Here is a 27,966-nt window from a genome sequence, read left to right on the forward strand (position 1 = left end):
TGTTTCATTATTTTATAACGCTGTTAATCATATTTATGTACATGTTTTGTAATATATTTTGTGAACTGTTACCTACTGTTACATAATGTTGCCTACTAGGTTTTCTACATAACAATATATAAAACAGTTGTATACGAGTGCATAAAATTTGCAGTTAAGTTTTATAAACATGCTAAAAGGCATGTTATATGAACATAAAGATTTCTTCACGCGAATAGCAAATATTAAGATTTTATTACGATTAAACCAAACGCGTTTAGCCTCACCGCCCGTGTCTGGGTGTCTCTTTAAGGCGAGCCGGCTGCAAAGCGTCCTTCTGGTTGCCAAGGAAACGTGTGAGAGGACACAACGCAGACAGGAGCGTGATAGTGTGCTAGTGTTTCTTTTTACATATTTCAACATTATTTGCGAAACTTTCAATTTCTACGAGCTCGGAGTTGGAGGTTAATTGTTGTAAATTCATACTTTACAGTCTGGGTAAGTTTTTCGCTCTTCTTTACTTCTTTTGTCTTGACATAAAAGGTTCACGCGAGAATGAATGCGTGGGCAATTATTCTAAATGTAACTTAATATTCTTGCGCCATTTTCTCAGGTGTATGGACCATGTGGCTTTGCTTTCTCTGTTTGTGTTAGGTGGTGAAATGTTTGCGTATTTTTGTTATGCATAGTTTTTATATTTCATATCGCGCATTAATTCTGTCATATTCCCTTGTTTGTTTAGTACTGGCTGATTTGATACATTAGGATTTGGTTGGTTAGCTGCTCAATCATTTACTAAGAAGTTCTCTCAGTATTCTTGTTACATTTGGAAAGGAATGTGACTTCTGTGGGAACTAGGGTTCTCCATTTTCACCTTCACTTGTTTTAATACCTTTATAGTTTTTTAAATGCTTTTCTTTGTCAAGCTGCTTTGTATTGTAAAAATCACAGTACAATTTATACTATTATAACCTTCAGACTTTACAGAAATTAATAAGAATAAATATATAGCTGTATATTTAATGAGACATCCTTGCATCTCTATATTAAACTATCTGCTTGTGTATTTCTACAGTTCAACAGGTGAATGTGTGGACCTGTACCCCGCAACTAAAAGACAGATGGAGGAAAACACACAAGCACTGCCACTTAATTCTCCTCTGCATTCCCCTAGAAATCATTCAGAAAGTCTATCTCTGTCCCTCTCTCTTACACAGCCTGCTGCTGTCCTCCATGCTTCACTCCCTCTCTCCCCAACCACCCCTACCCATTCTTTCCCACCCTCTTATCTCCAGTCTTCATCAACCCCTCAGGTATCTGGAGGGTCACACTGCCTTAATCCCACCACAGCATCTGACCAGGATGACCTGACCTGTCTTAGCTGGCTGCATCAAAGAGGGAACCTTTTGCCCCTGCAGCCCATGCCCAGAGTTACCAATCTGCCGCAGCCATTGCACACCTTTTCCACCCAGTCGGTGCCCCCCTGCCCCGCTAAGCCACCTTACTCTTTCAGTAGTCTCATCTTCATGGCAATTGAAGACTCGCCAGAGAAACGACTCCCTGTGAAAGATATTTATGAATGGATTGTCAACAACTTCCCCTATTACAGAGAAGCTTCAAGTGGTTGGAGGAACTCTGTTCGACACAATCTGTCCTTGAGCAAGAGCTTCCAACGAATACATCGTGACAAGAGTCAAGTACGCCATTCGCCTGTTCTTGTATAGCATTGACTCTGATTAAACTTTATAGCCTAATTTAAAGAGATATTTTTTATGTTTTGTATTACAGTCCGTTGGAAAGGGCTCACTGTGGCGTGTCTGTCCGCAGTATCGTCCGGCCCTTCTGGAGGTTCTTAGAAAAACACACTACTGCCATCGTACCAACAGCAACTTGTTAAACAATTCTGTTTTGTGAGTTAATACACATATGCATGGTGCTATTTATTGTATTTAATGTAAAGGGACAAATGACTGCTTTATTTTAGTGTATGAGCGTATCTTACTTGCATTTTGAACAGATTGGAGGCATCTAATAATGGGCAGAGCTGCATTAGTGACACATTGGAAATATCAGGTCAGCCACACTTCTTTTAGATTGAATTATAATGAAAGTATACTAAATAAGAACAATAAAAATATCCTATAAAACACTTATGAGTTTAATAACAGTACATATATTGTGGCACAACCTTCTCATGGGTTTTGCCTGGTCTTTTACTAGGCTTCATTACTCTTTTTTGGAATGCTGGTATGTTTGTGAGCCGTTGTCTTGGTAACAGCCGGACATTACCCAAGCAACCTATAGTCATGTGATGACCGGCTCTTTATGCCTGGCTGTTTTACTGCATGGTCATTAATGTATGGTTTACTTGGTTTTATTGCTTAGATCTTTCACTGTTTATTACCAATTAGATTATAACAAATGTTTATGAAAATTAGAGAAAATATCATTACAGTTTAGTATGGTTCATAAGGATAGTTAGTCTAGTGTGCTTTTAAAAATGAAGGTGCTTCAAGAACCATTTGTTGCTAAATGGTTCCATAAAGATCCTATAACAATCAAAAGACCCTTATTTGTGGTGAAAAAAATAAGTGTGTGTGAATATTTTCCCTTTTGGCTTTCTTGTAGACCGTGATTCTATATTCTATTACATACATTTTTTTCCAACTTGTCCTTAGATCTTGAATCTCTCTCTTCAAACCCATCCTGCTCTTTGACACCAGATCATGAAGAGTTGGTCCCAATGGAGTCTGTAGACCTCACAGAAGTTTCAGGAGAGGATTCAGAAAAAGATCCATTGGGAGACAGTGGTTACATTGAGTTACACTATTATCAATACCAGCAGTATCAGTACTTGGTTCTTCCAGGAGAAACTGAGTTGGACCTGGAGACGGTTGAGATACTGCAGCTTGATGCAGAGGCACAGGAGGCTGCGGGGTCACTGCTTGATCTTGCAGGAGGCAACCACTGACATTGACATATGTGTGGTATGTTCAAGCAAGGAGGGTTAATGGGGAAAGGGCCCACTGTGGAAGCTCTTAAAAAACCTTGGCTTGATGTGCTATTGTCACTTTATAACTGCCTGTATTTTTATTTACTGTCATCAAAGGTGCAACACAAGCAAACCTAAATAATGTAGTGATTTAAAAAAAATTGACAGCACTGTGAGAAATCATGTGGGCTTATTCTTGCTCTTTGTGTATATTTTTAACAATGGAAAAAACCATCTGCAAAATGACAAAATATTTGTCAGAAAGAACAAACATATTTTTTTTATGTCATGTCTGATAAGAAAAAATGAATGCACTTCCATACCATTGTTTATTATGTTTTCCAATTTGATCTAGGTCTTTAAAGGGGACATACCATGAAAATCTGACTTTCCTTGTTTAAGTGCTATAACCTAGAAAATGTGATAAAAAAACTTAGTTTTGGTAAACCATTCTCATCAAGCATGTGAAAATAAGGTCATTGAAATTTGGCTCCCCCTGTGATGTCAGAAGGGGATCATCTTATAATAATACCACTCCTTTATCTGCACTATCCAACCACGGCACTGCCATTTGGTGCAGAGATCAACTAATTTGCATTTTGAGCTAAAACTTCCCATACGTACTCTGGGGACACCAAAGACTTAAAAAAGTCTTGTGAAATGTCCCCTTTAAAGCTTTACTGTATTCTGTATTTAAATTAAAGGGGTGATGTTCTGATGTGGTTTTTTAAGATAATTTTTTACAGTACAATATTCAACATTTCCAAGTATTATTGAGATACACTGCCAGCTGTAATTTGGGTATATGGAAAAAATAATAGCTAAGTCTTATTTCTTGTTGTGCATTGTCATGCTAAACAGTACTTAGTTTTCTTCATAGCATACTGCATGTTATATTTTACTTTATTATTGTATTTTTATTTTTTATTATTGTTAAACAGATTGACAGTAAATTTCACTGTGACTCTATGTCTTTTAACCAAAATTAATTTAGCAATAAAGTACTGAATTTTTAAATGTTTTCTTTATTTAATATTTTAAATGATAAAATGAATTTTTTAGCAGAAAATACATTTTAGCTTAAACTGCAGAAACATTAACTGTATGGAAACAAAAAAATGAAATGATATAAAAACAGTGAAGCTATCAAATACATGGTATTATGGCAGTTTTTATGTGCATTTTTTAAATGTACATTAACAATACCAACTCAATAATTGTCTATAGATTTGTAAATGGACCATTATACTGTTGGTTTTAAAACACTCACCGGTTCCACAGACAAGGCTTAAGGCTAGTCTTTAGCAATTTTAAACCCTTTTAAAACCATTTCAAGAAATAAATGCCTATCAAAAATACATCTGAAAGCTTGCCTTGTACCTAATTTGTTGGTTTATAAAAGCTTAATATATCAAGATTACCAAGACTGTATATACTTGATACCATGTGACATTTAGGGGCGTTTTCCTAGACTAGTCCTAGACTAAAATAAATGTAAGAGCTGTCCAAACTGAAAACAACTTGCACTGACATATAAAATACATTGATGCCCTTTGTTTTGCCTCAAAGTGCATGCCAGTAATGTTTTTAGTACTGCTGGGCATAGATTAATCGCATACAAAATAAAAGTGATTTTTTTGCATAATATATGTGTGTGTGTGCTGTGTGTAATTATTATGTATATACACACACCCACGCACACACATTCGTGTATGTATCAAAGAAACATTTACATGTGTATATATATTTATTTATATTTTTATATATTCTATATGATATTTAAATTAAATAAAATAAATATATATAAATAAAAATTTCTGAAATGAATATGTGTATGTGTGTCTGGTTAAATATACATAATAATTACACACAGTACACACACATATATTATGCAAAAAGATACTTTTATTTTGTATGCAATTAATCTTTGCCCAGCACTAGCTTTAAGTAAGGCATGTTTGTTAAAACTAGTTATATTTTCTAATTAAACTAAGGCCTAGTCCTGTGGCCGGTTGCATAAAACTTTAAGACTAGTCTTAAAAGTTAGTCTTGAATTTTTTTCTTTAAGACTGATCATAACTGTTTTAAGTATGTTACATAGAAAGGTAGATTGGTCTAATTTAAATCCAAATAATGAGACTGATTAGCCGTAACTAATTGCTAGTTAGTCAGAATCATTCTTAAGACGCAGTCTTAATGTCACGGCTATGTTTATGCAACCGGCCACTGGTTTAAGATAATCCCTGTCCGGGAAACCGCCCCATAGTCATTTAGCTGGACTATTCCAGTTTACGTGGATAAGAAACAAAAAAGTATTATGTGCAAAACACTGGGGATCTTAAGCTTTAAATAATGTTGACTTTGGTGGTCAGTGGTCTCCTCCATTATTGGGAGAAAAGGTCTTGTAAGAAAAGTGGTGGTAAAAAGGGCATTTCAATGCATCAATGTAACTGCATTGCCTTTACCATAACTAATAAATTATTTTGATCAAAATTAACAACAACCAACAGGCAAATACACAATTATTATTCTTTTAACATACAGGATCACTAAACAAAGATTGTATTATGATCTGCAAGATGTGCTGCTATAACAAAATGTCTGTTACTTTAAACCACTGGACAATATTCCACAACAATATTCTAACCAATAAAAATCCTGACTTAATTAAAAAATGTATATTTTATATAAAAATCTTGTTTTTGTTGTTTTTTGACTACATTTATTTTTCATAATCTTGAAGTCCCTTTGAAAGTCTGTGGGCCCCCAGTGGGCCATGAATCCCTGGTTTAGAACATAGGTTTAGAAACGCTGCTGTTCCATTATGAGAGTTAATGGCTTGCTCTTGGTCTTCTTTCCAGCACTATGACTCACTGTGGTAAAGCAGACACTCCCTACAGTAGAATATACGACTAAAACTATACTGCTGAAAAAATTACTGTCTGTAAGTTAATTTTTTATGTAAACATGAACTGACATATCGATAGGCTACTTTCAATTTATAAGTAAAAATGTGCGCGAAGCAGTTTCGCAACAGACTGATTAACGTGTTCCGCATTCATGACAAATCTGTAATCTTGCATTCTGACAGGACTGTGAACACGTTTAACAAGCCCCGTTTGTAAAAGTGAGTTGTGGGTTTCTCTTGGATATTGTAGTTCTTTTGTTGCCTTCTGACAGTTTAACAGCGTGAGAATTCTTTACGCAAAAGACTACATTTCCCAGCATTCATTTCGGTGGGAAGTTCTTAATCGCACGAAGTTGTGTTTATTGAAACTAAAAACCACACATCATCTGAAACAGAAGCCGTGGCGAGTCAGTAGTGAAAACAGACGGATAAGGTATTTGTTTTAATTGCATATTTTAAAAATAAATCTGCAAAATGTGACGTATTTGAAAACACGGACGATTGTTTGCTGTATCGTTGTGTTTCTGAACGGTTTGATTGAAAACATTAATGTTTGGGCGAGGCGACAGTAACGTAAACTAACGTTAGCTAGTTTAATATTAGCAGAATGTTTGATGTTGATATACAAGTCATATCCATGCATCTTTTAAGCTTCTAACAAATAAACAACTTATGCTTCACGTTTGAAAAAAGTTACATAAGCGATTTGGAAGTCAGCCATTCTGCCCGCATAAGTGGTTTAGATTTACATTGCATTCATAATCATTATTCTTTGTTTACCAAAAAATAGTTGGGGAGTTGGTCTTAGTAACACGCTAAAGAAACTTGCTAATGAATGTTGTGAAGCCACTGTAGATCACACAGACAGTTTGTGGTACGTTCATATGATCACGTGTCATTTTTTTACAGAAGCATTTCTTACAAGTAATGTAAAACAACTTATGAATGTAAAATGATGCATACATATATTAATTGAGACGACTGTGAAAGGATTCCTGACATTTTTCAACAGGTCTTCTCTTCCGCATCTATTTTAATAGGTTCCACCTTTGCTTTTTTACTCATCGTTTATTGTTTCACCTGTACACATGCTTGTGCAAAAACTGTTCAGCTGTACAGATCTCATTTGTTGCATCCACAGCAACTTTCCTCAAACACTGTCTGTGAAAACCCAGCAAAAGTCATAAGATCATGTCAAAGGTTAAAATCAATGTGATAAAATTCCAACATGGATGCTTCTAATCTTTACCCTGGATTTCACAGACAAGGTCACGATTTTTTAAGATAATGTTTAAGAGTGTGTTGGTTGTAGTCATTTTCTCGCAGATGAAAACAGTCAGATTCATTGAAACAATGAACGACATTCAAGCTAGAACCTTTTAGCCGGTTTGCCACAACGCAATTTGCAAACAAACCCCGGCCCTGCTGACCAACAGGGCCAGTAGTGTCTCAATAATGCCTCGCAGAAATTTTTTAATTTCCTTGAACTTGAATGTGTGACCTGTTTTTTGCTGCTGACTAAACGCAGCCATTGTTATTGCCATCCACAGCTAGCCTACAGTTTAACACATAAAATGGGGACTGAACCTGGGCCAGTCCAAATCGTGACAGTCAACAAAGAGGACCATTCCTTTGACCTAGATACGAAGGCACTCAGTCGAATTCTCTTGGCACCTGAAGTCAGAGATAAGAATGTGGTGGTGGTGTCTGTTGCCGGTGCCTTCCGAAAAGGCAAAAGTTTTCTCTTGGATTTCATGCTCCGATACATGTATAAGAAGGTTAGAATGATTATGTGGTTATAAATATATTTTTTCTCTGTTATTGCTGTATTCTTACACTATACACCTACTTGCAGAGTGCAATTTGCTGGAGGGGAGATGGCAGGACGTTATTATCCCCCCTCTGGTCTTTATATCCCTTCCTCTACAGGGCTCATAAAATTTCAAAACCCTGGTAGCCCTTCGGACAGTCACTCTTTAGTTTTTGGTAGCCCGAAATGAACGCAAGTAGCCTGAATAAAAAAGTCATTACTTTTAATGTAGAATATTGAGACAAAACATCTATCAAAACACAAATAACACATAAAATTACAATCATCCGTACAAATATTTGCTTCTAACTGAAGTGAAATATCTATAAACTTCGGAATCAGAATCTGAAATATTAACTGAAGTCACAGATAAGAAAATGCCACTTGACTTTGTGGGCATAGCACAGGGTTCCTCATTTAGCAAAATTTTGCCAATACAAAGCCAATAGGGCCTCTAACCACAATGCTTAATCTGCTATTCTTGTTGTTGTTTTGAAAACTGGATTTTCATGCAAACCAACTGTTCCTGCTCATCTCCACACCAGATATACTCACCATTTAATAGTGGTTCAATGGGTCACAAAACTCACAGTTGGGATCATCCAGTTCGATCAGAAAAAAGGGGCTACTGTCGCTTTAAGAGCGATCCAGAAGTCACATATACTGTAGCATTTTTTGTAATTCTCTTCACTGTCTGTACAATTTATATAACTTTGAAGCTTGCTTCGAGAGATTTTTTTTATGTGAGGATAGAAATGATTGACAGGAAGAAGTTGGAGGATTTTGCACAACAAATTCATGACAAATCAGTATGGATTGCTTCCTGTACTGGGGCTTCATGCGAAAGTAAAACTCGAGAGTGCACTTTACCCCAATTTAAATACCCGATGCCTGAATTTCATACAATCCTATTACCCATCCAAATCTGTGAGAGAATGCATAAGCATTTAAATATATTTTCCCTCCCTATAAGTCAAGATATCCCGACGGGCATGGCGGGGATGCATTTTGGTAGCCCGACTGCAAAAGCACAATAGCCCCGGGAGGTCGGGCTAGCGATTTGGGGAGCCCTATGGAATATTTTTTATCCCCAGTGTTGACAAAATTTATACCCGACCCATTAATGATCATATAACGGCCATATAAATGGCCTAAAATAAAGCTAATTTAAAAACCGCTGCCACCTAATAGTGCAAACAATAGTAAAATCAGTAATAGAGTATTACTGTCAGTGTTTCTGACAGCAAGTTTAGGTTATGTCATGATCCTTTATTAATCCATGCTTGGATTTTTCAAATGTCGACAAGCACAATAGTCTTTTTTAGTGCGAAAACAGCAAAATAATAAATGAAAAGGATTCAAAGCAGCATAGCATTGTATTTAACTGGGCTGTCACAATGCAAATCCAAGAAATATTACTATTGAGAATGAGCCAGCAGAAACATTATTAGAATCAAGAGGAACTCCCAGCATAACACAGGAAAGCAAAAAAGAGGTCAAACGTATGTCATCAAACTAACAGACTATTTTCTGTCTGACGTCTTGTCTGAGTAAGCATATATAGCCTATTTATTGTTATATTGAGAGTACATTGAGAGTTGTGCATTGCATTTTGTGTATCAAATATTTTGATTATAAACTAGTGTTTGGGCAGAGCATAATAAAGGAATGCCTTTTGGCATTTACAGTTCAGGTTCCGAAATTGTTTTATTACGTTTTTTTTATTTGAGACTAAGTAGTTAGTAAGAGCAGTGCAGTAAAATTAAACCTCACAAGATGTACTCTACCAACAGAAGTTAGAGCTTATGGCCTTTAGCCTCTTTGTTTGAGCGTCTAACTCATGCCAGACCAGAGTGGTTTGAATTTCACTCAGGGCTGGTGCAAGTAGGACTGGCTACATTTCTATACGTATTTTATTACAATAGTTACATGAAATAGCTTAAAACACTGCATAATTTATTTTCATAAATTAAAATATTTGAAAAACATCTCCCCTCTGATATAATTAACATGTATACTTGCCTTAACTTTTGTAATTTTGTCCCCATCAGCCTGGTGAGGACTGGCTTGGACAGGAGAATGAGCCCCTGACAGGATTCTCATGGAGAGGAGGCTCAGAGCCAGAAACCACTGGCATCCAGCTATGGAGTGAAGTCTTTGTTGTGGAGAAAAAAGATGGAAGTGAGGTAAGAACCACTCGATACCAAAAAATCACTTATTTTCCAGATATAATGGCCTTAAAGGTGAGGGGGATATTCCTTATGCTAAACATAGGCAAAGTGCCAAAAAAAGCAGTTGGATGTGTGAGAGTATTTCTGTGCCGAATGCATTTCGCCAGGGTTCGTACAAGTTTCAGAAAGTTTTCTTACGGGGCAGGGTTGCAGCAGAGTTTTGCGTTCGTGTTGTTTAATCTGTTGTGAATCATAGTCATCTACTCTATAATTACTCAAGATTAACATGAGATAAGCAGAAACAGCGTGTGTTATGGGAGTGTTAAGTATTTAGACACTTAGAATTAACTGCACTTTCTAGCCATTAAAGTATGATCAGATGCAAAACCCTCTTAGGGGCTGTTTACACTTGGTATTAAGATGAGTTTTCATCGATCGGATCACAAGTGGACGAGAGAGACACATTACGTTTACACCTGGTATTTAAATCCGTCTCTTTTGTCCACTTTCGACCACTTCTGTCCTGAATACTGTGAGGGGGCGGTCTGTCGAGACGATGGGCAAGTCTCTCTGCTGTCATTCAAACGTGAGCATGAGTAATTATGAGTTTATATGGATGCAAATTAATATTATGTCGGAGTCCGCTGCTTGTTTAGCAAGTAAACATGCTGCACAGAGTTTTGTACGTGTGTATGTTAGAGCTTTCTCTGAATTTTCAGCGCAATTGATGAAATAGGATCGCAAAACTTTCACACGCTTTCAAAGCGAAACGACGGAGATCATCCGCTTTAGTTTTATCAATGAAAGGCTAAAAATAGCGCTGTTCACTGTGTGTTCACGCCAGAAGTCAGCAAAGACGTAAAACTTGTGTTTAGTACCTCAGATTAGATAAATGGGCGGAGACACATTCAACCACGTGCGTTTACACTACAAAAGCAATCCGATCGAAAGGGGTTTCGACTACCTCTGAATGTGGTTGAAAGTGGACGCGTTCAAAACGTTTTGAACACCGTTTACACCTGGCATTAAGGTCGTCCACTTGTGATCCGATCGATGAAAACGCATGTTAATGCCAAGTGTAAACAGCCTCTTAGTGCTAACATGTTTTCTTGTAAATGAGCATTTTCATCACTCTTAGTAAATTCTGTATTTCTGAATGGCCTTAGGCCGGGATGAAGCAGATTTGAAGCAAAAGTATTTTGTTAATTTATAATACCTGCTGAGAGCATTCGGTTAAAATCATTATCTCAGTTTTGACAGAGATGGCGTTTAACGGCTTTTGGATCTGAGCTCCTCATGTGTAAATGTAAATGAAGAACTGAATAAAAAGTATTCATTGGTTCTCTAAAAATGACAGTTGTAGTATGAACTGAATTGTTAATCTGAGGTTTGTGTCTAGTAAGCAATATGCACTTGTGCAAGACCTTATGTCAGATTTATGGTAACCACAATGTGATGGGATGACATCATTTCCTGCCAAGGTTTTGTCGTGGGTAATTTTGTCTCGTTGCATAACGTGCATAAAGAAACCATTAAGACACTCTGATACTTGAATCATGTTTGTGGTAATTTTGAAATAAAGCATTTTTTTCTTTTTGTAGGTTGCAGTGGTTTTAATGGACACACAAGGAGCATTTGATTCTCAGTCGACTGTAAAAGATTGTGCCACTATTTTTGCCCTCAGCACCATGACCAGTTCTGTCCAGGTATTTATTTTTCCATTTGTTTACCAGATCATCTGAAAATAACATAATACGTTTACTTATTTCATTTTTAAGTTTGTTTTAATGTATTTTTTATTATTGATGCAGGGATACCATAGAAATAGTGCACCACAGTTTCCTTCACCCATCCTCTCATAACATAATGCATTCTGTTTTCTTTTTTTTTTTTTTTTTAGATTTATAACCTATCACAGAATATTCAGGAAGATGATCTACAACAACTTCAGGTTTGTTTAATCACAACAATCGATGAAACACTTTGTAGGTTGACTTTCCTTTGTGCATTTTAGCACTACAGAAATACTTTCCCACAGAATTTCCTTGACCTAGAAACTTGCTTTTACTACTGAAAGGCATTGCCATTTAGTAATGTGGATAGTGGGAAGTCTTTTTAAAGCCACAATATTTGTATATGTGAATTACCCTAATGGTGGCAGAGTTGGTGAGCTTCAGGTTACGGTTTGATTCTCACAGCAGGAAGTAACTAGGGTGCTCTTGAGCAAGGCACCTTATGTGTTTGTTTACTACTCACTGGCAGTGTTACTCAAAAAAGTAATTAATTACTAGTTACTAATTACATCTTCAATCCTGTAATTAGATTACTGTACAAATTACTTTCTCCAAAAATAATTTAATTGAGGGAGAGCAGTGTGGTCTGTCAATACCAGGTGGAGTTTTGAACAATGTAAGATGACTTCAGTATAATTTCACTTTGAACATAACCAGTGAATTGTTACTTTTGACCCTGTCAGCTGGGACGGAAGTAACACACATGTGGGTAAAATGTAACACAACAAAACAAGTAGTACACTTGTTTTAGTAAATATACATGACTATGACCCTGTTAATATGTAACTGCAAACATATTTGGACATTTATCTTTGCAAAAAATAATGAAATTACATTTTGATTTTAAATTTCAGTTTCATTAAATGTTTTAAAGCAAACCGACAATGTTTGAAAATTACTAATAAACAGCCAATATCTCAGTAATATTAATGCTAATAACCAACCAGTTTTATAGTGAGATTTGGAAACTACACTAGAGTGTTATCATTATTCACCAAAGTATTGAAAAACATGCATTAACCTTAGACTTCAAATTTTGATGTTTAATCCACTATTGAATTATATATAATTGATCTATTAATTGAGTCCACAGACATTATTTAGTTCAATTACATTTAAAGTAATTAAAATTAAATAACTGAAAAAATAAGAGTAATCCCTTACTTTACCCTTTTAAGAAAAAAGTATTTAAATGACAGTAATTAATTACTTAGTAACTAGTTACACACAACACTGCTCACTGGAGAGGTCACATTTAGAGTATGGGTTACCATACTTGACAATCACATCACTTTCGCTTTGATATAAGCATTAGGTGATTGCAAAAGTGTTTAATAATTGTATTCATTTATATAAAGATTATTGCTGACTAGCATTGGTTGTTAACTTAAACCAGTTTTATTTATGCAACATTTATGAATAAAGCTTAATTAGGTCAAATTATTTTCTTTTATTTAATCTCTACAGAGAAATTTAAAAATGTCACTTAAAGGATAAGTAATTTTTTTTTAAACAAATCCAGATAATTTACTCACCACCATGTCATCCAAAATGTTGATGTCTTTCTTTGTTCAGTGGAGAAGAAATTATGTTTTTTTGAGGAAGACATTCCAGGATTTTTCTCATTTTAATGGACTTAAATGGACCACAACACTTAACTCAACGCTTAACAGTTTTTTTCAACGGAGTTTCAAAGTACTCTAAACAATCTCAAACGAGGCATAAGGGTCTTATCTATCTAAACGATTGTCATTTTTGACAAGATAAATAAAAAATGCCCTTTTAAACCACAACTTATCTCTTTTTTTTTAAGAAAATTGACTAATCCTTTAATGCGGCAAAATATTTTTAAAGCAACACCTTTCTTAAATATAAAAATGCAGACCTTCTGCAAGGAAAACCCATTTATTTTTGGTTTTAAGATTCAGATGTCACAAACACGCAATTGGGTAAATCGTTTGTAAATACAATGTGATATTAAATATGTCTTTTAATAACATATTTGTGTCATTTTAAACTGCTACTGTCAAAATAATTTGTAACATGACCGTGTGTTAATAGTTTTGAGCAGTTGTTATCTGGGAATAACAAACCTGCAAATGTCACGACTGGCCAATCAGAATTAAACATTTCAATGAGCTGTGTAATAAAATGGTTTAACAGTCTTCTTAATTTTAAAGTACCAACCCTGTACCTATATTATTTAAGCAATATCACTCGAGTAGGAGTGTGATATAGGTCTATACCAAGAAACGGTAATATTAAGAAACGGCTATTCCATCTGTTGAGTTATTATGAGATTCAAAACAGCCAAAAGTGTTACCTGTCATTCTGCCGGAGAAAGTAGTTCCCAAACAACAGGCCTGGGAAGAGCTCTTAGCCAATCAGATTCGAGAACCAGAAAGAACTGTTGTATAAACATCTATATTGTGCTTTTAATCATTCTATAACTTTGTATGACCATGTTGTGCTTTTTCATTTTGTTTTTTGTCTGTAGCTGTTTACAGAGTATGGCCGACTTGCAATGGATGAAATCTTTCTCAAGCCTTTTCAGGTAGGAAACAAACCTTGTAGATTTATAGCCTTTCTTTACATAGAAATTTCGGTAAATTACCAGAGTGACTATACAAGTAAATACAAAAATGTGCTGTTCACACATACAGTGAAATTCTGTCTTTTTACCAAAAATCATATCATTCACACATCAGTACCAAAATACCGGTAAACTCTGTGAGAAAGCGGAAGTTACCTCTAAACTGCCACGCGGTGAAGTTAGTGTTGTATTTGTTAATAATTGCAGGTTATGACTTCATATCCACGGTACATATTGTGGTGTTTGTTGGTGTGGTCAGAAACGTCGTTAAACTGTGCTGGGGTAAACGCGTCATCTGAATCAAAACGTTATGATTGGCCCAAAGCTGTCAGCGTGTACTGATGTCATCCATTCTAATGCCTGTAATCCTTATTCTCAGTTCACGCATAACGCTTACCAGCAAATTACTGGTAATCTTACGACCTCTCTTACTGGTAAATTGGGTAACACTGACTTACCAGAAAAATTCTGTCCACACATGATCTATTAACTGCAATTTACCAGTGAAGACTGAATGTGTGAAAGGCACTAATGACATCGCTCAAACAATTTGAAATCTGTTTGTATCTGTAGTGACACGTGCCCTTATTTGTATTTTAAACTTTGCGGTTTTAACTTGGCAATTGTGCAAATTATTTAATATCTTCAGGCTCTAAAAGTTCAGTTGTGATACTATAAAAGAGCTGTGGTATAAGATTTAATAGCATGGTTAATAGTATCTAAAGATTGCCATTAATATATAAAAGGATTTACATGGCACAGTAAAGTATGTTAATACCATTTTGTTATTATAACATTTTAACATTTATTATTACCCAACCAGAAACAAATTGTGTCTAAGAAATAAGTAAGGAGATTAATTTCATGTTACTTCAATAATTTCTGTGCCCACAGTCACTTATGTTCCTGGTCAGAGATTGGAGTTTCCCATACGAATACAAATACGGGTTCAAAGGAGGAAGTAATTTCCTGGACAAGCGTCTGCAAGTTTGTGATTTGGCATGACTTTAGTTTCTTGTGGTGTTTCTGTTAATTGTGTATAGTAAATTTACTCTTGTGTGTTTGTGTGGTGATGTTCAGGTGAAACCGTCTCAACATGAGGAGCTCCAGACAGTGAGAGAGCACATTCATTCTTGTTTCACCTCAATATCCTGTTTTCTCCTACCACACCCTGGCCTAAAGGTGGCAACAAGCCCTGCTTTCAAAGGACAACTGTGTGGTATACGACAGCATTTATGTTTTAATATTCATGCCCTACACTATTCTCCGTTCTGCCTAAAGTTGGGTGTGACAGCAGAGGTTGGGCACAGTAAAGCACATTGATTTGAATCTCAAAACATTTTGCACCAATAGGTGCACATTTAAATTTTTGTGATTTGTCACGTCAGCATTTTTTTAGTGATCTATAGGGGCTTTTGAAGAAGTATTTTTTGTAACATGTTGTGAGTAGACAGAATTACTTCAATTACAGTACATACACACCAAAACATACACCTCTCAACAATTCATATCCTGACACGTGTTCTCTACTTCATGCCCTTATCTCCATTATCAGTGCATTTGATTTGTTGTTGTTACTTGTATTTAGCTTTCTGAATGTATGTCTCTTTATTTTTTACTTTTAGATGTGGCTCCAGAGTTTAAGGATGAGTTGCGAGCTCTCATTACACATCTGCTGGAGCCTAATGAACTGGCTGTGAAGGAGATCAATGGAAATCAGGTGACCTGCAGAGGCCTGCTGGAGTTTTTTAAGGTGAGCACACACCTGGTCTTTCAACGTTGCTCTCATGTTTGTTAGCAACAGCATTTTTTTATATGTTGTTTTTCTAATCTGTCAGGCATATATCAAGATATATCAGGGAGAGGACCTTCCACACCCAAAATCTATGCTAGAGGTAAACCTTATTATACGGTTTATTTAACATTTGAGTTTTTTGTAAAATTCTCTCACAATATTAAATGAAACTTTTTTCAGGCTACAGCAGAGGCCAATAACCTTGCGGCTGTTGCATCAGCTAAGGACCAGTACTACAAGAACATGGAGAAGGTTGGTATGGTGTTCAGAATTGTGTTGAACATTAATTACACATACAGAGAGTATAAAAAACAGGTTACTCTGAACCTCAATTTGTACTTCTACATCAAGTGTAGGCATACCCTAACATGCATCTCCCCAAAATTGTATTAATGTGTAAATTCCACACGGACCGCAAGCGCTGTTAAGGAGCCATATTAAACAACTTAGGCTTTAAACAAAAGCTGTCCTCACCGCTGATGCTTCTCCAACAACGTACACAACAAGCTTCTGTTTCTTTGGCTTTTGCCTTGATACTGTGGTTTACACCAATTAACATGCGGACAATGACGTAGAAGTATAAATAAACTGATGCTTAGCCTACGGCATAGAGGGTACAGCGTAGGTACGGTGCAGACGTTTAAATCAGGCTTTAGTCTGATTAATCATTTTTGAAAAAATGGTTTTAAATGGCTGTCTTTAATTTTCAATTTACACTGATCCATAAAAGCTTGCTTTACAGTTTGTTTTACAGTGTCTTTGTTGCACATGTAATTACTGTAGTAATAGCAGTAAATTATGCATAATTACATGCAGTTAAACCAACCCCTACAATAAGTACATGCTTTTAATTTATATTACTTGGTGCTTAAGTATGAAATTACACTAGGTATGTTTACATGCAACCAAATAATCCGTTTGTAATCGTATTGATGGCTCAATCGTATTGATAAGCCTTCATGTAAACACCTTAATCGATACGATTGAGGTCGATCAGATGCAAATTTCGATCGTATTGAAAGGGGTGGGGTAGTCCGATCTGTGATCCAATCAACAGGAGAAAAGTATGCATGTAAATGCGTGAATCGTAGTATTTTAGATGCAAAAATACACTGTGCACATGTTCAGAATATTTGTGCTTAAGTTCACGTCTTCTATTTATCTCTTATTTACGTCTCAAATAATCCTCATCACAGACACATGCAATACCAAGGCAATGGCAATGCATTATTAAGGTAATGGGGTCACACGCTGTACATTCTACGGTGTTCATGTGTACTTTCATAACATTAGGAAACATAAAGCTATAAAATAGCGTTGTGCCTTTTAAAAATTATGTTTTCATTGCCTATATTATATAAATAAAATTTATTAAAACAACTTTCTCCCAACTCTTTTATCCAACATTTATCCAAAAATAAAGCGTGAACTCGATGAGAGATGCTTTGTGCTAGGTGGCATTGCCAAGTCCTCTGCTTTTTTTCAAGTTCAGATTTGGGCGACTGTTGAAATTGTCTCAGTGGGTTGTTTTTTCCTGCGAGTTAAAGATGAAAGGATTTTGTTTATTAGTTTTTGGTACTGGGTTTGTGAATAGTCATGCTTTTGGGCTAGTTTTGAATGTCCATGGGGATGGTTTTGATACGCTAATCTGGCAACCCTGGCTATGTGCTTGCTCAGACGTTCACTTCAGATTATATAGAATGTACATGTAAAAAACATTTTAACCAGATTACAATGTTTAGGGTGCATGTAAACTGTATTGTCGTAACCTTCAATAGTATTTAATTCAGTCAGATTGATAACATTTTGTGCATAGCCACTGTAACAGAGGCACCTTAAAATAAGATGTAACCAAAACTTGAGGTTACCTGTGTGAATACCTACTGTGTGGCTGCAAAGCTTATGTTTACGGTGTGTATTCTCTTTACTTGTGTTTACATAATGCATGTTATTCTGAAATGTTTATTTTAAAGTCATTATTAACATTTTCAAACTAAATTCCCTTAGGTCTGTGGTGGTGATCTACCTTATGTGTCCCCTGACTCACTGGAGGAAAAGCACAGTTTCTTCCTGCAAGAAGCCCTGCGTCACTTTACTGGCACTAAGAAGATGGGTGGACGAGATTTCTGTAAACGTTATCAAGAACAGCTTGAAGCAGAGCTGGCAGAGCTTTGGGTGTCTTTCAGTAAGCACAATGAGGTAAGCATAATTTTAAAACTAAAACGTCCCCAGTACTGAATCATTTTATCAGTTTAAACTCATCTTTAAGCATCATAATTAATAGCATATGTAACAAATTTTCCTGTGACAGTAATTTCTTCATGCTAAACAGGTCGAATGTAACTACACACTTGCCTCATTTAGTATACGCAGACTAGTCCCCGCCTCTACACTTTCACACCACCTCAGAATTTATACGACAAGGTATTTGTTTCAGAGATCAGTTTAGCCACTAGCCAGGTCGATAAATAAATTCAGACTGGATTCGGTTCAGGTGCATAACTGTGACAACGGGCGTGTGTGTGTAGGATGAGACCATCTATAGGTATATATAAATAGGTCTACATTTCAGACACATAACTTCCAATCCAGTTTCACACAATGCATACGTGAACTGCGCATTTGCAGCACTATTTTATTGTGCTGATGTTGACAGGTTAGAGCATTCACACTGCATGTGTAAACAGCATGTGTCAGCATCACAGAAGTATAGCTGAAGCCGCAGTGCGTCTATGCAGTATTCATAATATCTATGGCTCGAACTACTGATCCACTTATTCAACTCTGTTGATATGATTGGTTACATGTTAGTGACGTAGCCATAGAGATGTGGAATAAGATGTTTAATCACTAAAAAATGTTAAGTAATTAATTAATTTTTCAATAATTCTTGATTTCTTTTCAGTCCAAGAATATCTTCAGTGCATTCCGGACACCTGCGGTGCTTTTTGTCTTGATTTGCCTTCTGTATATGCTGTCAACACTCTTGCTCTTCATCGGTCTGGGAATGATTTCCTTTGCATGTGACTGTGTAATTGGTCTGGCCATGATTGCTATGGTGACCTGGGCCTTTATTCGTTACTCTGGCCAATACAGAGCAGTAGGCACAGCTATAGACCAGGCTGCTGGGATCTTGCTGGAACAGGTAAAATGCATAAATCTCTATGTGACATTGAAGATGAAAAATGCATTTATTTACAAATACTTTCATTACTGTTTACAGGCCACAGATATATTGAACAAGACGAGAGGCCAGGGTCAAGTGGCTGTGCAACACAAGAAAACAAGTTAGCTTCTCAGGCAAACCAAAAACGCCAGAGATGTAAACTGCACAGACGTGACCAATAAGATAAAAATAATGCACAACTCCAACCAAAGCGCTTACATATCTACTTTTAATGCATGATGACCTATTTTGACAACATGTTTAGAACCAGATTTTTAAATATCAATAGAAATACGACCAAAATTCACAAACCAGCAGATAGTTTTTCAGGGACAGATATGGATTTAAGCACAAGGGCTTTCCACAAAGATGCAGTGATACGTTTACAGTTCATTCCAGTACTGCCAAAGACGTTACAAACATCCTTAGCAGGTCAGGGTCACTGGTTTGCACTCTATAGACATGTTTCTGTTTGTATTCCTTAGCCTGGGATACATTTGTACATATACTGTTACTTCATAAAAGCTTGTGCTTGGTAAGATGTTTAGTATTAAAAATGTAACTACACTATGTCTTATGTGACCCATGAAAAACCTTTATTATACCAAACTGTGGCCTTCTATGCATTCCATCGATATCATCCTATGATATCTTTGATAAATCTTGTAAATAATTTATAAAGTCTTTGCACTTTGATTTCATACATACTATTCAATGCAAAAAATCATTTAGTCCTGAACTGGTGCTGTACACCTCTTCTGTGTGTTGTTGGGTGTTTAAAACTATACTGAAACATTCATGAAGTAAGAAATTCTTGAACGTATTGATAGAAAAGCCAAAGCAAACGGTTTAATAGTGTCTTGAGGAAAACCCATTGTAGTCTGTCGTCTTATCCTGAAATGTTTGTCCATTGTTTGATATTTCCTTTCATTTTGGTAAACACCTGATTTTTTTGTATTTACAATAGTCCTGCGGGACTTTATTGCAGTCAGCTTCGGTAGTAGTGGTATTTAAATGATCACAGTAACATTCCATTTTATTTGTTATTATTTAATATTACTCAAAATGTGTAATATAGTGGTGAACTTCCCTTTCAAAAAGCTCTGTGGTGGTACTTTGGTTACATTAGCGGCATATGATGTTTAATACCAGGATATTTATGTGATACACCTAAGTACTTTTCTAAAAGAACATCTACATCTAAAAGATCGCAGTAGTTCTGTGCCATGTAAAAAAAATTGTAGTACCATGGTACTTTTTGTAACCATGATATTTTTCCAATGTGTATGTTGAGTAGCTGACCGTCTACACCCAGTCTTTAAAGAAAGAATTTACCATGAAAATATGCATATTTTAGCCACAAAGGCATGTTTGTAATGCGTCTTTGTTTTTTGTTGCATTCCACAACACCGGAGTCTCAGTTTGAGGCTTTGAATGTGTACTGTGGTCTGTTCACATTCTCAATTCAATGGACTTTGCCAAAACTGACCTACAAGGAAAACCTGTTACCTTTCTATGTCATTTTATTGTTATATACACTTGATATATTCAGAAAACAAAAGCTTTAAGCATACAACTGTTGGGTATTGGTGGCTACAGATAAATAAACAGTTTGTCATGTTTTAAAATGTCAATGTTTGCACACTAGATGTCAGCATTTATATGATGTTTGTTTGTGTCTTTGAAGGCCGTATGCCGTAATGGCCACGTGTGGACTTCTATCACAAAAACCTACATATATATATACTGAATGAAGTTAAATGCCTTTAGGTTGAAAATAAAGACTGTATTGTATACCATTTGGTCAGCGGGAGTTTTTTTCCTCTTTTGTTGTGTCATTCCTCGCTGCTGGGAAACACTCCCTCTAGCGCGTGCTGTACGAATTTCTCCTTTTGAATTGAAATGTCCTTGTTTCCTTATATGGCGATCGGAGTCGCGAACCGCCTGATGTGCGCGGCTTCGACTGATGCGCGCTCACGAATGTCACCATTTGCTTCCATATTTGGAAGCGAGTTAAGCGAACCTTAAAAAGGGGCAGAGACCACACAAAGGGTTAGAGAGTATGGAGAGCATCGTGCCTTGAGAATCACTAATATTGCACCCGGTGTGATATGTTTTTAATAAAATTATAAGCAGGTTTGTTTTTACAAAGATATGTCATTTTTATGCTACCCTAAAATAATTTCCCCAACCTGTTTATTCGCACATGGCATTGAAGTAGTCATTTAAATGACTCGGTTTTTGAATTAATATGTGTGTTTGTAAACATATGTTTATAATTTTTTTATAAATTTTACATATTGATTATAAGTATAAAATATTGACATTTAAAAGTATATTGTTAAATTCTTAAAAATGTTTATTAAAATCAATATTGTGTCTGTTAATGTAATGACAAATATATACTATAATGTCGTTTAACGTAAGTGCAACCTGAAATTACTCGATAAAAACGGGCATTTTAGGGACCATCAGTGTGTGCACTGTATACTGCCATAATTAAATTTATGTTAATATAATATGTGCACCGTTATGTAGACTTCAAAACTCCAGTTCCCATAACACCCCAACAAGCGCGTGACATAAGGCGCTCGCTCCCATCTGTCTCACGGCAACGCGCAAAAAGGGCGCGTCCGTGCGTTGTATCAAGTGTGCGAGACCGGAGGACTGCATCACAGCTCATTCAATTCCTATCCAGACGCCGACTAGCACAGAGATACAACTATGGTATGTCTACAATTAAATATTTACAAAATTTGCCCATCATTTCAACATGTGTTACATTTTTGTGACGAGACTGTAAGATTTTTTTTCGTTTTTATGTGAATAAATATGATAAAATCGCCGGTAGTCGACTGACGTCTTTCTTGAATGTAAAGGCTCTGTTGACCAAACCTGCAGACCCAAGTGGAATGGGTCGTTGCAATAAATGATAAAATGCTCGGATGCCAGGGATAAGGTGGCATATTTTAAATGGATATAATTGTTCTCGAAATTATTCTAGATTGTTTGATCTTTGTGCGTCGCCTAAAGTTTTACGGATGCATCGAGATTTAGCCCTAAAACAACTGGCGCCATTTCGCCGCTCAGCCCCTTTATTTCCGTGATCTCAGGCCCAGGAAGGGCCTTTCTGTGCTGTGGTCACATACTGACCGCAGGCCCCATCGCTTTATAAATCTACTAAATCGGATTGAGAATGAAAAAAGACGGGAACAAATCTTTGACCGCTGGCCGTGTGTGTATTAAACGATGTTTTTGCGTCCGGATGTATTGCTTGTCCGTCTCTGTCCTTTGTCTGAATCGCGGCATCATGAAAATAGCATCGCTCACATCTGCCGCAATAGTGAGGTTGCGGGCATGTGTAAAAACCACTGTGCCCTTTTAATACCAAAGGCTGCGATATTAATTTCTTATTTCAGTGAAAACGTATTAACTTCGCGGTCCGGCAGGACACATGCATGGACACTGCAATCATGGCCCCACCCTAATTCTTGATGCACAGATGGCCTTGGTTATTTAAAAATTTGGAAATTCGGTAAAAAAAACATGTATTAGATTGATATGTATCGTTTGGCACTCGTTTTCCGAAGAGACGTTTTAATAATAAGCGCAATGAAAGGAGGAACCTGTTTAAAACCGTTATCTAAGCATTTGCGTGTCAGGCAGTGTGTGCACGAGCCGACTCTTCCTGGTTAGACCTAGCTAACGAATCGTCACGTAATGCGTTTTAACGTTGTTTTCTTAACGTAGTTTTTTTAATGATACAGTCAAAGTGTTGGTATTATGACCATTTTGACCAATACAGGTTTTTTGTTGCGTGTGTGTATAAGCACGACGTTTCTCTTGCCTTTGTTATTGCAGGTAAGTTAGCGCATGTAGATCTTGCGTACAAGAGACTGGGCTCTGCTGTTTTTTTTTTATCTTTGACGCTGCTATTTTCACAAAAGTATGTCTGTAGACAAGTTGTTGGAGAAAAATGCTGTTCAGCTCGGTCATACCACATGTATGTAGGCTGAAGGAAATGCCGGTTCCGGTATGAACAGTCTCAGGATTTTAATCGTCAGTAGGCGAGAACAAAATGGAGCGTCATGAGCAACAAGTGTAGTTAACACATTTTTTGTGAGGCACGGTTTTTTTTAACAGCTTTTTAAAAACCGCATCCGAGGGCTAAGAAGTTTCATTTCCGGTATCCCTATACTTTTGTGCGTCTGTCTGGTTTCACGTCTGTTCACTGTGAACGTGGATGATTCACTCGTTGTATTCGTGCCATTGTATTTACACTTTGGACTTTATTTCGGCCTTTGGTATTTTATGACATGAGATTGTGGATTAACACACATGTGTTAACGTGCTTACAGACGTCAGAATTTGCAATTATTTGAATAAATGGCTATTTTTAAATGTAGCAACCTATAGTGGGCTTTAATTTAAGTATCTGTCGCAATGTTTATTACTACCTCAATGCCCACGTAAAAATAATTTCTCTGCGGCCCATTTTCTCCATATTTGTCCATGTTATGTAAAGAGTAGTCTGACGTATTCCTGTTGGTCTGGAATGCTATTCGCACCACAAGTATACCTGCTTCCACCCTTCATCACATACACACACATGCATTTTTTGTTTGTCAGTGATGCGGGTCTGATGCTGCTTTTTGTGTCCACTTATAGCTTATATGTGTCTTAATAATATTCTCTGATCATTTGGGAGCTGGATAGGCAGTATATAATTTAATTAATTGTGACCTTGCCTGTGCATCAAAAGTTGATTTGTCATTTCACTTCAGAAAAACAAATACTAGTATGCAAGTCAAAGGCTACTATCAACTGTGTGCTTGTCGTCATTTATCAAATTATCTTCTTTTGTCTTCAACACAATAAAGAAACTTTTACCGGTTTAAAAGAGCATGAAGGAGCGTAAATGATGACAGATTTTTCATTTTTGGGTGTTCTATCTCTTTAAAGCTATGACGGTTGTCCTTACAGAATGCTCTTTATTATTTAATGTAGAAAAATTTAAATGAATAAAAATGATTGACTAATTATGTAAGTTTTCATAGACAGGCTTTCTTTCTTTTATAATGTAATTCTTTGTTTCACATAGTATATTTGTATAATATGCAGTGTATTATGACACTAGGGTAATTTTCCATAGAGAAATGTGAAGTCTGTGTATTATAATGATAATCAGAAGACCTGAATAGACTTCTGGTTCTGTTGTGACAGACTGTTTGATATTCACAAAAGAATCATTCTGTCCCTTGCCCATGATTGAAAGTAACTGGATCGGTGTAGATGCCTGCCTTTTACTAATTATATACTGTCTATGGCTCAAATGGTCTTCGACTTGACCTGTTTTATGTGGAGAATCTAGCTTTTGTTATCTGCTTACATTCAGCGAATATTGTTATACCTCTTCAGTCTATGTAAATGTACAGCGTTCCCTCAGTACAGCAGATTTCCTTACAGGCTTTATGAGGAAGTGCCCAACTTTTCTTCAATTTGTATGAGGTGCTTTGAAAAGGGAATATTGTGCCTTGTTCAGCTCATCTTGTCTTTGGTTACTTTTCGCCACACCTGCCAATGGCCGTTGACTTGATCTAAATATTTTTTACTGGCCAAGAAATAATCTGCTGCACTAGTAAAACCTATATTATTAAATAACACTATGCAATAAGGTACTATGTATTAGCATTAGTTAGCTATGTTAGTTAACATGAAGTGATAATAAATAATACTTCTACAGATTATATTAATCTTAATTTTAATATTCAAACATAAGGTAATGCCCATAAACTAATTTAAACAGACAATGATTAACATTTATATCCTCTAACGGGTAATAAATTCTGTAAAATATTTATTGTTAGTTGTAAAATTATGTTAGCTATGTTGATAGGCCCAGCAGTTAATCTTTTTATTTTACACCTATTCATAGTTCATCCTCCTTATGTGTCTCTATTTACATACAAGCCAATCTCTCATAATTTATCATAATTGAAACCCCAAGCCCTGCAGTGAGTTTGTAACATTTGTGTGTCATTTTTCCGTTTGGTGGAGTTCAACTTCCTGTGGAGCTGCACAGAGCAACCAAATTATGACATTGAAGTACCACGAGAGCGATTCATAAGCATCGTTCTCGACTCTTTTTCCTTATGCCTTGATGTAGTAATCACTGATGGTTTTGTGCAGCACTGCATGAAGTCGACAACATCCGTTAGGGCTGTGCCTAGAGTTTATAAAATGTCACCTGCCAACTGGCAATTTACACGGTTTCATGTACTCGTCAGTGCCAATTTTTATGCTTGTTTGGTGCTTTGGGTAAGCATTTTGGCTCTATTTGGCTATTGCTTTTTTTACTAAAAACCAATCCCTGGTATAATCATTTCCCCTCCATAATAGTTTCAATTCTTCAATTCTTTTCAGTTTCGATTCCCTGTCTTCTGTACTTTAAAAGTATAGGCTTGTTTCTTATGTGTCATAGTTTCTGGTGGCTTATATCCGGTAGCTCTTACATTTCAAAACCCCTCGGCTCTAGTTTTGAGTTTATTCTACTTTTGTCAAAAGGGCAGTCGTTGTAACAAGAACAGAAAAGACTTTGTTGCAGAACCCTATTCATATTCGCTCACTTTCCTATTTTCAAAAGGAACCACTAGTAGTCCACATGACCCTTATTTTTTTATGCAATTTGCGCTTGCAGGCCTCCGGAGTTACAGTGGAAGAGAGTGTGTTGACGATCTTCAATGAGATGAAGGTCCGCAAGGCTAATGCCTGCGAGGAAGAGAAGAGGAATAGGAAGAAGGCTGTTCTCTTCTGCCTGAGCGACGACAAAAAGAAGATCATCATGGAGGAGGGCAATGAGATCCTGCAGGGCGATGAAGGAGATCCCTACCTCAAGTTTGTCAAAATGCTTCCTCCAAATGACTGCCGCTATGCTCTGTATGATGCCACATATGAGACTAAAGAGACTAAGAAGGAAGACCTGGTTTTTATTTTCTGGTAAGTTATTGATTTGTGTGTTCGCTTCAGTTTTACTGTACTGCTAGAAAAATATAGGAGTGCATTGACTTGTCCTCTATGTTGTTCAGGGCCCCAGAAAATGCCCCACTAAAAAGCAAGATGATCTACGCCAGTTCCAAGGATGCCATCAAGAAGAAGTTCACAGGTAATGCTGTCCATCAATGGTTTGTTTGTCTTATCAAATTGCAGGGAAGGTTTAGTTGTAACATTTTGTTTGTTTTTCATAGGCATCAAGCACGAGTGGCAAGTGAACGGTTTGGAAGATATCAAGGACCGAAAGACCCTTGCCGAGAAGCTTGGCGGCTCGTCAGTGGTTTCTCTCGAGGGGGTGCCTCTGTGCGATTGAGGGCTACACATTTCAGGGGTTAGCTGTTCATTCCGACATGGGTGGGGCAGATGGGTCAGCACGACTGTTGTGGGGCCACGGGGTGGGTTAACGTGGGTGGGGAGGGTTGGGCAAAAGTGACAGTTTCCAAACTCCACACATACTGAAGGATATGTAGGCTGTCATTCCAGTTCACACGTAAAATGAACAAAAGTGAATAAAGATCTTAAGACATAAGTGAAGGATGATTATTAAAAAAACAAAGTAATATAACTGTAAATGTGTATGGACAGGTTTTGGTTCTGTATGAATTCCATTAGATTGTTGAAAGAAAGGAGTAAGACGGCTTTCGTTACAATTCAGCTATTTGTTCCTGCAACATACTGTTTGTTCTGCAATTACAGTTGTTTTTTTTTTTTTTTTTGCCAAACTTACAGTTGACTTTTCTAAGTATGTGTCTGTCGTTGAGTCTAGGTGTAGTACAAAACAATTGACTTCAAAAAATCACAATGTATTGGACCATTCTGGGAACACAGTTACCCCCCTGTTTTATTTTGAGATCACAAGTTGTTTTAATGAAATTCCATCCAGTTAATATATTACCAAATGTAATTCAAAACCATGGCACTGGTGTCAAAATAAAAAACATTCCTTGAAACCTGTAAAATCTGGGACCTAGAGGGTAAGCAGTCTGTGGATGAATTGGATTGAGTGAGTCATGGATGAGGTTAGATGGGGAGCGATATATTTGTGCAGCCTGTGTACAGAGCTTTGATGGATATTGGTCAGTGGATGTTTTGTATCGTCTCCTTATCTCTAATAAAAAAGCACTAAACAACTCCATGTTTACTGTGTTTTTTTTCATGTTTGGCTTATTTTCTTGGGCTTTAGATTTAAATTGGCCTTTTTGTTTCTGATCCACATATATACTGATGTTTTAAATATTTTAATTTCTCAAAATTGTGTGGATACTCTGCATTTGCTGCTTTTGTAAGGGTACGGCATGGTTAAATGCATTTAATCAGGGTTCCTACGGGTTCTTGAAAGTTTGTGAATCTGAGGGAAAAAATTCAAGGCACTGGGAGGTTAATGAATATATAGATATACATGCATAGATACAGGTGATTGAAAGTGCTTGACACTATTTAAAGCAAGAAGTTTTCTAAAAAAATCCATATTATTCCCTGTGTAGTGTAAGATAATATCATAAAAATTCTAGACTTTTTAAGCACATGTGCTAAACTGTTCGCTTTAAATGCTTATATCTTCTGTATGTAAATGTTGATTCACACCAAAATGCTTTTTTTGCATAGTTGTGTTTGACACACAAAAACGTCTCTGGTTACGTATGTAACTCTTGTTCCCTGAAAATGGAACGAGACGCTGCGTCTCCCTTGCCATACTTCCAGCCTCCCTG

General features: G+C 36.5%; 3 protein-coding genes across 3 annotated transcripts; all 3 read left to right on the top strand.

Annotated features, from left to right (window-relative positions):
• The first annotated feature begins 341 nt into the window (after nucleotides 1–341).
• Nucleotides 342–3,816, top strand: LOC135755205 (uncharacterized). The gene is made up of 5 exons (XM_065271795.1): nucleotides 342–477; nucleotides 1,055–1,676; nucleotides 1,768–1,889; nucleotides 1,997–2,052; nucleotides 2,658–3,816. The coding sequence occupies exons 2-5, from the start codon at nucleotides 1,101–1,103 to the stop codon at nucleotides 2,948–2,950; spliced, it is 1,047 nt and encodes a 348-aa protein (XP_065127867.1). The 5' UTR covers nucleotides 342–477; nucleotides 1,055–1,100; the 3' UTR covers nucleotides 2,951–3,816.
• A 2,381-nt stretch (nucleotides 3,817–6,197) lies between these two features.
• On the top strand, nucleotides 6,198–21,006 carry atl3 (atlastin 3). Its single transcript, XM_065271798.2, has 14 exons — nucleotides 6,198–6,312; nucleotides 7,430–7,657; nucleotides 9,741–9,875; nucleotides 11,462–11,566; nucleotides 11,761–11,811; nucleotides 14,151–14,207; nucleotides 15,141–15,233; nucleotides 15,327–15,465; nucleotides 15,872–15,999; nucleotides 16,085–16,141; nucleotides 16,222–16,293; nucleotides 18,049–18,240; nucleotides 18,947–19,186; nucleotides 19,265–21,006. The coding sequence occupies exons 2-14, from the start codon at nucleotides 7,454–7,456 to the stop codon at nucleotides 19,331–19,333; spliced, it is 1,542 nt and encodes a 513-aa protein (XP_065127870.1). The 5' UTR covers nucleotides 6,198–6,312; nucleotides 7,430–7,453; the 3' UTR covers nucleotides 19,334–21,006.
• Nucleotides 21,007–21,777: 771 nt separating this feature from the next.
• cfl1 (cofilin 1) lies at nucleotides 21,778–27,388 on the top strand. Its single transcript, XM_065271799.2, has 4 exons — nucleotides 21,778–21,934; nucleotides 25,905–26,203; nucleotides 26,293–26,369; nucleotides 26,452–27,388. Exons 1-4 carry the CDS (start codon nucleotides 21,932–21,934, stop codon nucleotides 26,568–26,570), a joined length of 498 nt encoding a protein of 165 aa, XP_065127871.1. The 5' UTR covers nucleotides 21,778–21,931; the 3' UTR covers nucleotides 26,571–27,388.
• The last annotated feature ends 578 nt before the right edge of the window (nucleotides 27,389–27,966 follow it).

This window comes from Paramisgurnus dabryanus, chromosome 16, assembly GCF_030506205.2.
Source record: "Paramisgurnus dabryanus chromosome 16, PD_genome_1.1, whole genome shotgun sequence".
Lineage (NCBI taxonomy): Eukaryota > Metazoa > Chordata > Actinopteri > Cypriniformes > Cobitidae > Paramisgurnus > Paramisgurnus dabryanus.